This window comes from Hypomesus nipponensis, chromosome 25 (genome assembly GCF_054491055.1).
Source record: "Hypomesus nipponensis isolate SF chromosome 25, ASM5449105v1, whole genome shotgun sequence".
NCBI classification, from domain to species: Eukaryota; Metazoa; Chordata; class Actinopteri; order Osmeriformes; family Osmeridae; genus Hypomesus; species Hypomesus nipponensis.
In genome coordinates, this window is record NC_140385.1 from 10,779,186 (window position 1) to 10,789,062 (window position 9,877).

Consider the following 9,877-nt stretch of genomic DNA (forward strand, 5'->3'; position numbering starts at 1 on the left):
CCTCTCCTCTTTCTTCAACTGTTCTCTCCCACTCACAACAGCTGTCTTAGGCGATCTCTACAGTGGGGAACGTTTATTTTCATAGTCCTGCGGGAGACAGTCTCAACTTGTGAGATGGTTGAAGGCGCTGTTAACCGGGTGCATCTTAACAATGGCCTGGTGACCAATGCCGATATCGGCCAATGGGTAAATGGGACCTCGTCACCAACTTTAGCTGTAGCCTCTGAGGTCTGCCTTTGTCAAAGAACGGTTGGACGAAGAAAGCAATGTGAATGTGTAATGTGCTGTCCATAACCCTACATGGAATGGTAGCCGTATAGGCTTGTCCTTCTGTGATGGTGCGCCCACTGTGACTGACTGTGCTCTGTATCGGACAGTTGTTTCAACTCCGTCGAGCCTTGACATTTTTTCCTATCTGCCACAGTACAACGTTTCAAAACGGGTCTGTGTCAAAAGACCATCTTGTGGCCTCGAACATGATTACGGCCATCTGGTGGGTGGCTAGAAGATGTGGCTTTTGTTGGGCCATCACTCTGGCAAGCGACACAGCATCAAAGTAAACAACAGGATCAAAAGCCCCCCTTCCCCCAGCCCCTGCCCCCCTCCCTCTTACAGCCACCCATGTTGCCCATCTTGTCTTAGGGTGGTGTGTGTGTGTGGGGGGGGGGGTGTCACCGGAGGTGTGAATAGAGGAAGACAGCAGGCCAGTTGTGTAGACAACAGCCAACACTCGAGCCTTTCGCAGGGGATGGCATGGTGTGGAAGCAATAACGAGCTTACAAGTACACAGATGTCTGTGTGGTCTTGGAGTAGGCTAAACACACAGAGACACACACACAGACACAAAGCCAGGCCTACGGAGCTATACAACTATAATGGTTGATACTGACATGAAAATCAATTGTGAAAAAAAAAACGAACTAAAAAACAATGTAACGAAGTGCACATTGTATTTCCATCCTTCTGACATGGCACATGGACATAGTATCCTCGACACACGTGCCACATTTAGGCGACGAGGGACTGGGTTGACCAATGTTAGGCTTGTGTCATAGTAAGTTTTACTATAAAATGGTCTGTTATGTACTCACACAACAAGTGGTCATGAATGATCTCAATCTCTAAAAACAGGATCTCTCAAGAACGCTACTTTTGAACTTTCCCCAGGATTTCGGGGTGCTTTTCAAAACAAGAAGTTCCTGTGTGTGTGTGTGTCCGAAATATTACCTGTCTGTACGTCTCCCTTAGACGTCTGACTCAGACCTGGTTAGATGTCGCCTGTATTTGCACTTTGGGTGGTAGCATTGCTGCCGGACGTCGTTGGAAACAAACACGGTTTGAGTGGGCTGTTTTCCATTGAGCTCTGCCAACTGTTTTACTGTATAAGCTGGAAACCACATAACCTACCACGGGGTGGGTTCACTTTAGTAGCACTTGCGGTCGTAAAGAGGGCCGTGGAGGCCGCGCTCCAAGGCCCACGTCTGTCTGCGAGGAGGGACCAACCCTGTTGTAACGTTTCCATGTGGTCACACCCAAAATGGAACAGGACCACAGTGGAGCATATGACCGTATTCTAACCATACCCTCAACTGGTGGCGTCCAGAGACTGAGAACGGGCATGGTACGGGGTTTGGCCGCCGCTGGTTCCAACCGGATGGATCTCCCGGAAGAGGAGGTTATCATGCAGATGTCACTGAGACTGCAGAAGTAGCTCACCCCATTATCTTCTCTAAAAATAGATCCCACAAAGAAATTCATGAACTATGCTGAGGTGATGAAAGTTAGCGAGTGATCCTTCCGGTCCATCAAGCATGCAACCTCAACATAACAGCATGAGTTTATTTGAAAAATCTTAATGTTCTCCCTCATATTGTTTACGAAAACAATCTTTGCAAAGAGAGAGAGCGTGAGAGATCATGGATTTGCTTAATTCAACACTCTCCTGGCAAGAGATGTCTTGTGTCGACGTATCTGCCTCAAACATTCAGATTTTCAAGAAGGCAGCTTATCTGAAAATAGGCTCTGCTTTCAAATGAGTCCTCCGACACACTGATTTAAAGGGTGTTCTTGGACGGCGTTCCAAGATTCTCCTCTCCATTCCCTCCTCTGCATTTACTCGTCTGAATTGCCACACATTGCAGCTTCAGATCGTACTTTTTGAAGGAATATAACAGGTTTGTTCGCATTTGTCCCAATAACTCAGTGTTTTTGCTACCAAATAAATATTTCGGGGCGGTCCATACTATCAGACACTTGTGTTTATCAAGCACTTGCCAACTGTGAAATTGTGCCAAACTGTGAAATTACAGCGCGTTTTTAATGGCCCTCGTCCAATTGAGCTTTCATTATGTGACCTGTATAGCCCCGTAACCCACTCATCCCCGGAATTAGCATCTAAATAGAAGCTTGTTACTGCCAGGGATGGCCTCTTGAGTGGGTGCCTGTGATTAGCTCGGAGCAGCTCACGACACCAATAAGAGTGGGGGGGAGGGGGGAGGGGGGGGGACTAAATAAGCTTTTGTGGGGTTTTTGTGAGAACATGTTTTCAATACCATCTCTGGTTGTGCTTGTATGTGTGTTTGTTTGTGCGTGTGGTGAGTCAAGGGGAGGGCCTGGGTCTGAAGGTGTGAACAGCTGTTGTCTTGGTTCCACCCACCTCTACATTAGTGGCTCTGTGTAAGACCCGGAGGTCCACCCCTTTTCACCAGCACACCCATTCACACTCACACACACACACGCACACACATACACACACACACTCCAGTGATTGGTGGGATGTTTGGAGGGACCCTCTCTGTCCAGGCGCCAGTTCCCTGTGTCAAAGCAGGAGGTCATGAGGGCAGTATCTCACTCATGTCTCTCTTTGTTCTTTTCCAGTCTGCCGCTTCCTCCGATGGTGGTGAGTACAACCCCGAAACTTTAACTTCTTAAAACTTTCTTGATGCTTCTTCCAGAGGACTTCCTCTGAAATGGGGAAACCAAGCACAGACTTAATTTGCCTGCACATATGCACGTTAGCTACATAATTAACCAACTGAGCTTCACATTGAGCGTGACAAAACAATCGAAAAGAAGCCTGCTGGAACTGGTCTTCAGCTCATTCTCGTAAGTGTTTTGGGGTGGAACAATAGTAATTATTGCGCCTTTTACCTTGATTTGTGAACTTGTACAGTTCTCTGTTAGTTAGCTTTTTATTGTGCATTTATAACGCTTCCTACAGCATGCAACATCACTGTTGAATAGATGAACACCAGCATACTCATTCATGGTAGAGTAGCCTAACAAAGAGCCATTCCAAAGCCCGGGGCTAGCATTTTAACTATCTGTATTCCCTTTCACCAAAGTTTAATCATGTTTGTTACAACAAGGCGGTCATTGAGGCAAGGGAAGAGTGTGCCTTATCCTCTTGTAAGAAAGACGTTTCCCAGACACCCAATACTCTTGATGCAGTGAGCCAACAACTCCAACACTCACAGTTGGCAAACACAGAGCCCCCAAACATCTGAATGGGGAAACCTATCCCAAACCAATACCAGACCAAAAAAAAACCCTTTCATAGCAACCAGTAAAAAAATGTGTCGTTTAAACTTTAAATAATAGAAAAGGAAGTTGTTCCAGACATTTTTGCGAGGCTCAGCTCCTTATCTCTCAGTTTGAGACGATGACTATAGTCGGGATGACTCATGCTCTGAATCAGTTTGCCTTCAAACACACCGGTTATGGTTAAACTGTATGCAGTACACACCTCCCACGGTGTTGCAAGACTATCTGTCACGACCCGTCATGAATTGCTTTCAGAAGTGTCATGTAAAATGGTGTGCAAGCAAAGCTACACCCGTTTGTAATACATCCCTTTGGACCTCTTTGTGTATCATAAATGTCCATGCTCAAAGATTAAACTTTTGACTTTTTGTGTTAGGGAAACATCTTGAGCATTGACAATTTCCCACTGAACGTTCTAGAGCTTTCTGGTGACAGACCCTTTTGCTGTCTCCCCGTTGTCTTTTTGAACCGGCATGCTCTCGCTGCTCGGTGATGCACGCAGCTTTGAAAATGCCATCTGCTGTTGTAATATCAGGTACTGAGGATGTTAGCGGCTAGTTCACACAGTTCCTGTTCCCTGGTGTTAGATAAACCCCCTTTCGTTTCCCTCTCTTTACTCCACATGCCCCCCCCCCCCCCCCCCCCGTTCAAACATGTGTCCTCTTCCCTGCATCCTTTATTCTCTGTACATTTTTCTCTGCCTCTCTCTCGGCTGAAAATGACCCCCTACCTCTTTGACTGATGAGGAATATTACGCAAGGCTTCCATTTCATAGCCTCTTGGAGATAATGACCATGTTCTCTGTCACCTTTCCTCTCTCGGCGGCTTTCTTCTCTCCTCCATCCGCCCACTCTCTTGAACCCTCCTGAATGTTCCTCACCTTCTGAAATTGTGCCCTGGCACTGGGTTCTACTGGTGGGGAGGTCATGGATGGTAGCACGCACTGCGGGGTCAGACGCCCCCCCCCCCTCCCCGGTCCTGTTTTCCACACCTCCCGACGCCTCTCCGTTCTGTCAACCCACGTTCTGTCCATCCCCTCCATAGCCCCCCTGAGCTTATCGCAAAGAGAAACTTTCCATCTCCAACTCCTCCTCTTTCTAATATCTATAATTCTCTCTATTTCTCTTCTTCTCTCGCGTTCTTTCTCTTTTGCCCCCCCCCCCCCCCACACACACACCTCTCTAGATCAGAACTCATCTCTCTACAGCCTGCAGATCATAACCTCCACCTCTCTCCCCTCCCTCCGTCTCCCCCCTGTCTCGTTCCCAGACTACGGTGGCGGTGTGCAGCTGCAGGGGTGCTGCAGTCAGAGCAGCCTGAACAGTAACGGGAGTCTGCCGGGCGCGGGCGCCCACCGCAGGCTGTCGGAGCGCCGCGTGGCCAGTTGGGCGGCCTGCTTTGAACGCCTGCTCCAGGACCCCCTGGGGGTCCGGTACTTCTCGGTAAGCCGCGGTGCGCCTCGGGGGGGATTCAGTTTCAGTTCTCCAGTCGCAACAACAACTGGAAGGTCAAAGTCACTCTTTGTCTCCGATTTCTCTCATTCTTTATTCTGTTTGAGGAAATCCATAGCAGCTTCTGTCCGTGTTCAGACTGCGAGAATCGATCGTGGCCGTCTGTGTAACTTAGTATTGTGTGGTGGAATTTGCCTTAATTTGTCAGATGAAATGACAATCAATAGAGGGCTAATGAAGACATATCTTTTTTTTGTCTCCAGGAATTCCTCAAGAAGGAATTCAGTGAGGAGAATATCTTGTTCTGGCAGGCCTGCGAATACTTCAGTCATGTACCTGCGACAGACAAAAAGCAGGTAAGGACCCCCACAAAATATGAGCAAACCATCGAAGAAGAAATGTCAAATTCGCCTCGTCACTACTGTGGTCATAATAGTCTTTTTCAAGCATTAGGAGGGCGTTTCTCAAACGTTATCAGGTGTGCCTGTCTTGAATTACAAATCATTATGATCCTTTATGACGTACCTCTAACCCTATCTCCCACTCCTTCGCCCCCCCCCCCCCCCCCCCCCCCGCCGTTCTCGACCTCCCACCCCGGGGATCACGCCCCGTGGCGTAACGACCCCTGCCTCGGGACTAAGATTGGGTTTTGCGATTGCCGTAAGGTTTGCTGTCGGACTAACATAGCCTCCCTTCCTCTCCCCAGCTATCGCAGAGGGCGGGGGAGATCTACAACAGCTTCTTGTCCAGCAAGGCCACGACGCCAGTCAACATCGACAGCCAGGCCCAGCTGGCGGACGACGTCCTCACCTCCCCGTGGCCAGACATGTTTATGACTCAGCAGCTTCAGGTGAGAGGGGCGTGCGGTGCCGTCGAACAATACATCCGTGGCCGCAGCTCTTGTTTCGGCGGTAGATGCCTATTTGGGGCCAAGTGGAATCAGTTGGGGGTTCTTTTGACTTTGTGTTGTTCTGTGATGTGCATGATTTATTGCCTTTTTCAACCCTCTGTTCCTACGCAAACACATCCCCCCACACACACACACACACATCCACACTAACCTGTACCGTCTCCCTTTAGTCCAACAACAGAATCCCAACGGGTTTGACATCTGTCATAGCACCTGTCAAAATTGTTTATTTCCATGTATTAACACCAGACCTCTCTCTCTCTCTCTCTCTCTCTTTCTCTCTCTATTTTCCCTCTCCCGTCTCTCTATCACCTCTTTCTCTCTTTCATCCTCCCATCTCTTTCCCCTATATGCTCCTTTTCTCTCTCTTTTCCTTCTTGTCCCCTCCTCTCTCATTTGCTTTCCCTGTTTCCCTCTCCCATCACTCTTTCCATCTCTCCACTCTTTCTCTTTTTCCCTCTCTCTCTCTTCCCCTTTCTCTCTCTCTCTCTCTCTCTCTCTCTCTCTCTCTCTCTCTCTCTCTCTCTCTCTCTCTCTCTCTCTCTCTCTCTCTGTCTCTCTCTCTCTGTAGATCTTTAACCTGATGAAGTTCGACAGCTACTCCAGGTTCCTCAAGTCCTCGCTGTACCAGGAGTGTATGCTGGCTGAGGTGGAGGGCCGCTCGCTGCCAGACCCTTACCAGATCCCCTGCAGCCCCGCCCCCTCCAAGCACAGCGCCAGCTCCGATCGCTCAAACCTCTCCACGCCTAAAAAGGTAGGTAGCCGCCTGCGATTGAGACTTTGGACCGGTGAGTCTGTGTGTTGAAAAGCTTGGGTGTGTAGACTACAGAGGAGTCAAACATCTCCACACTGAGTCTCGCACAGGTCTCACGCCTTGAGATTTTCCTCACGCCTTGAGATTTTCCTCACGCCTTGAGATTTTCCTCACGCCTTGAGATTTTTGATCTCAGCGAGACTTTGACTCAAAAATAAGGTTGAAGAGCGCTTCAAAATGGCTTCCCAGGGTTTATTCCCAGTGGTGGTTGAACCGCGGTTCTTCTGTGGTCCTCAGGACGGCAGGAAGCACCGGTCAGGAAGGTCTCTGACGGAGGACTCCAAAGACGAGAGCGCCGATAAGAAACGAGGCATCTTCTTCTCCTGGTCTAGGAACAGGAGCTTTGGGAAGGGACCAAAGAAGAAGGACATTGGGGAAATCAATCTAGGTGAGCATGACGGAAAAAACACTTTTCCCCCAAAAATATTCTCTGACCATGACTTTGGATATCGGAATACAATATGACCAAAGAGTTTCAGTTTCACCGTATATAAAGGGGGTTGAGTTGTATGATAACATGTGTTGTGTGACGCAGCAACTGAAACAATGGTGCTGATGCCTTGGTGTTTTGGGGCGGGTCCCAACATGGCGATTTGTCCTAACTCTGTTTCCTTCTCATACAGACTTCTGGGGTAGTAACGGCAGGAGGGAATCTCAGGGCTCCCTATCGTCAGGAGCCAGCATGGAGCTGGCCACCTCCCTCTCAGCGGGCAAGATCGAGGTAAGATCCTGCCGGCCGAGGTCACCATGGCAACACGGGAACCAAGATAGCTCCGCTCTTTAACAGATCTGTCAAAGGCATCATTCGTTTGTCAAAGTCCCCCTTGACTTTTTCATTTGGGGGGAGGGTGGGGGGGGGGGAAGCAAAAGAAATACTGTGCGTCCTTGAAAGGATTGATTTGAGGGCATTCCCTAATAAATGGTTAGGGCGGGAAATGAGGCTGAAGAAATGTTTGAAGACGGAGGGCTTTGTAGTCTAGCGCGCCGGCTCTGCTCCGTCAGCCCCTCGCACGCCTGCAGACACGCCCAAACCACCGCCGACGTCCCGAGCCGCACGTCTGCACCTCGACCCACCCGCCTCTCGCTGTCCTCCTCAGGCTGACAACCGGCACTCGCTGGCGTCGTGGGACCGGGTCAGGGAGTGCCCGGCCAGGCACTGCAGCGTGACCCTGTCGGACGGCTCCTGCTCCTCGGTGGCCCTGCGGCCCGGCGCCTCCATCAGGGAGGTGCTCCAGGACCTCTGCCACAGCCTGCACATCAACATGGCCGCCGTCGACCTCTTCCTGGTCGGAGGGGAGAAGGTGAGGGCGGCGGAGAGTCGGTCAGTTTGTGGCAGTCAGGGAACTCGTTGACAGGGATAGCGACACAGAAAAAAACCGTTGAAGGGAATGAAGAAACTTCAGGGGATCGTGAGAGATCAACAGCCGTATGAGACATTATCACGGTACTATAAAGATGTGACGTTGGATGATGGAAGATGTGAAGTGTTCGTGATTTTGGGGTTGTTTGTATGTCCTAGCCGCTGGTGTTGGATCAGGACTGCATGACACTCAGCTCCCGAGAACTCAGACTGGAGAGACGCACCTTGTTTAGGTAAAGAGAGACCAACAATATACTATCACTGTGTATGTATGTAGACACCTACAGCAAATACAGCTCATTTCACTTCAGCAACATTCTTAGTGTGGTATTAGTTGGCAACTGGGTCAAGTTATTTCTCCGTCGAAACCGACCACCATCTTTGTTTCTGTCTTCAGATTGGATCTGGTTCCTATTAATCGCTCCGTGGGCCTGAAAGCCAAACCTACCAAACCGGTCACCGAGGTCCTGCGCCCCGTCGTGGCAAAATACGGCCTGCACCTCAGCGATCTGGTCGCCACCATAGTACGTCTCTGCCCGCACCCTGTGTGTTCAAAATGGCCGCACCTCTGTCGGGCACGACTGTGTGCGGAGGGTGGGGCGGTCTCGTTGGCTCCGAGAGAAGGAACCGCATCCTTTTCCAACACTGCCTAGTGGTTAGCTCGTTGTGACTCAGCTGGATGGAGATCGACGGAGAAAGGGCTATAATTAAGAATGACGACACTCCTCAAACATGTGGCGGAGAGAGAAGGCTCCGCCCTTCTCCCCGAACTCTTGCCAGCTAGTTTATTTTCGGGTGTTTGGCTTCAAGGCATTACACAGCTTACGCCGTTGGCCTAAGTTGAAAGCCACTTTGGACATGGTGCAACGGCTCACAATATCCATCGTTAGCGAAGGCGCTAGCACACTAAACCACAACGCAAGCCAGGAAAAAAAATATATATATACATATCCCTGCTATCATTGTGTGGTAGCATCGTGCTAAGCAGCATATCATTTTACAATACTTTTACAATACTTGGAGGATCATCAACCAAAGCTAACATGCTAAAACGTGTCTGTGGTTTGTTTTTGCAGAGTGGAGAAACACAGCCGCTCGACCTCGGGGCTCCCATCTCCAGCCTGGACGGCCTGCGAGTGGTGCTGGACAAGGTCGAGACAGCCTCAGGCAAAGGTAAAACCACTCAACCAAGCCCCAAAACACGACGAGACACAGATGAGGTCAATCATTCATAAATGAAATAGTAACACATTTATTTATGGACGAAGAATAAAACAAGAGCCCGCAAATAGATTTTGAAGGTTCGAGTGTCCCTGAAAATACCGTTCGGACCCACTTGGCACGCTTGAAAGGGCCTCCAGATAAGAGGATCCGTCTGGTTCCGTTCCTTGGCTGTTGACCTTCGGTCACTCGCACATCTGCTTCCAGGAATTCACCCAAGCTTGTAATCAATGTCCTGTTTCCCTCCACTGGTAAACCAAGATGACGAAGCGTAGGAGGATACTTGAGACGGCTTCAACTCGCATCAAATAAAACTCTCTCCCTCCCTCTCCCTTCTTTCTCTCTGCCTGTGTCTCTCTCTCTCTCTCACACTCTTTTGTCCTGTAGACAAGTCAAAGACGGGCTCCTCAAAAAGCCATGCACCAACCCTGGCCAGTAGGAGTCAATCAGCAACAGTAAGGATTTGAACACTTCACCTTCGCCTCATCTCTTTCTTGCTTTGTCTTTATTATGATCTGAATGTGTGTGTGGGGGGAGGGGGGGGGGGGGGCGGCGGCTTTCTTCCTTGTTATTTTGCC

The 9,877-nt window shown here is 49.7% G+C and overlaps 1 protein-coding gene across 2 annotated transcripts in view; it reads left to right on the forward strand.

Moving 5' to 3' along the window:
* Positions 1-9,877, forward strand: part of rgs12a (regulator of G protein signaling 12a) — a 38,027-nt gene that overhangs the window by 14,609 nt on the left and 13,541 nt on the right. For both annotated transcript variants that reach the window (XM_084691702.1, XM_084691703.1), the window contains exons 4-15: positions 2,878-2,899; positions 4,813-4,985; positions 5,258-5,350; positions 5,701-5,844; positions 6,476-6,658; positions 6,956-7,106; positions 7,342-7,439; positions 7,816-8,019; positions 8,238-8,311; positions 8,476-8,602; positions 9,155-9,251; positions 9,687-9,754. In XM_084691702.1, coding sequence (XP_084547828.1) covers positions 2,878-2,899; positions 4,813-4,985; positions 5,258-5,350; positions 5,701-5,844; positions 6,476-6,658; positions 6,956-7,106; positions 7,342-7,439; positions 7,816-8,019; positions 8,238-8,311; positions 8,476-8,602; positions 9,155-9,251; positions 9,687-9,754 — 1,434 coding nt within the window. The remainder of the gene's footprint in view (positions 1-2,877; positions 2,900-4,812; positions 4,986-5,257; positions 5,351-5,700; positions 5,845-6,475; positions 6,659-6,955; positions 7,107-7,341; positions 7,440-7,815; positions 8,020-8,237; positions 8,312-8,475; positions 8,603-9,154; positions 9,252-9,686; positions 9,755-9,877) is intronic.